General features: G+C 31.9%; 1 protein-coding gene across 1 annotated transcript; it reads right to left on the bottom strand.

Moving 5' to 3' along the window:
* Positions 1 to 14: 14 nt before the first annotated feature.
* LOC112510205 (60S acidic ribosomal protein P0-2-like) lies at positions 15 to 854 on the bottom strand. The gene is made up of 2 exons (XM_025115536.1): positions 362 to 854; positions 15 to 204 (listed from the first exon to the last, which is right to left on the bottom strand). The coding sequence occupies exons 1-2, from the start codon at positions 614 to 616 to the stop codon at positions 88 to 90; spliced, it is 372 nt and encodes a 123-aa protein (XP_024971304.1). The 5' UTR covers positions 617 to 854; the 3' UTR covers positions 15 to 87.
* Between the last annotated feature and the right edge of the window lie 502 nt (positions 855 to 1356).

The raw sequence follows: 1356 nt of genomic DNA on the forward strand, positions 1-1356 counted from the left end.
AAATGGGTTAAGACAAGATTTAAACTTTTTCCCCAATACTTCATCCTGCAATGTACATCAAAAATCCAGACCAATATTTGTTCAAAATCAATTAAATCTTGCTGACAACTGAATAATAACAAGTAAGAACTTCACCTTGTACTTGGCAACTTCCTCACGAACCTCCTTCAAGTCACCCTTGGTAAAGATCAAACCAACATTTCCCTACATTTACAGATATGAACATATAAAATATCAGTCCCAATACATACTAAACTTTCAAAATATCTAAAAACTCAAAAGAAAATCATAAACAATCGATTGTGATGTCCAGAWCTATAACAATTGGCTAGAAAACMAAAAAAATMAAGTCTCAACTTACAACAAGAAGAGGGATGAGATTCAAAAAGGMCTTGTTTCCAGTCTTCTCAGAGTGCATCCTGACAGATCGTTTCATCATAGTATTTTTGCCCATAAGGATAACAGAATCGCCTCGAAGACCATGTCGAATGTTCTGAAGCTGGTTGGAACCGACATTATCAGCCACCGCCACAAGGATCTGCGTGTAGTCATCGAGAAGTTGGCATAGTTTCTGATYGTAAGCTATCTTCTTGTCAGCCTTCGAAACCTTCCCCATTGCTGCTATAAAACTGTTATGTAGTGTTGAAAAAGATTACAACAGAAACAACCAAAAAAACCCTATAAATGAACGGAAGAGATGATGGTAATCAAAACCGAGGGCCAAGACAGAGCGTTGATKGTGCTAAGCCAAGGCGGACAGCGGTGGCGCCGTCACTTTAACCTCTGCTATTCAGAGTTTAGGGAGGAGGTGGGGAGAAGATAAGCTGATAAACCCTAATTTGCAATGGGTGTGATTGGCTTCAGTTTTTATATAGAAATATTAAATGATTTGGGTTTCAACGCCTTAAAATTTTAGGCCCATTAATCCATGTGGGCTATTTAAATGATGTCATCAATATCAAATCAAGACCACCTGATTATTGAAAGCCTATTCCTTACGCTTTGTATTTCATTTATTTTAATAGGTTTTTTTTTGTTTTTTATTTTATAAGTATTTTAAACGAATTGAATATTCATTATTTATACTGTTTATTAATACATATTTACTTAAAATTTAAGATTATAAGTAAATTATGTATAAATACAACCTATTAAAGCTCATTACTTAAATTCGTTTAACTAAATGCAGATAAACATAATCAAATATTGGATAAACATCTTATTTTAAATATAAAAAATCTAAAATATAATTAGGATAATAATTGATAACTAACAGAATATTTTGTTATTATCTTTATAAAAAAATATATTATTAAACCTAACTTAAATTTCTTTGTTACTAAACCTAAATTAAAT

This window comes from Cynara cardunculus, assembly GCF_001531365.2.
Source record: "Cynara cardunculus var. scolymus isolate 2C chromosome LG 3, CcrdV1, whole genome shotgun sequence".
NCBI lineage: Eukaryota > Viridiplantae > Streptophyta > Magnoliopsida > Asterales > Asteraceae > Cynara > Cynara cardunculus.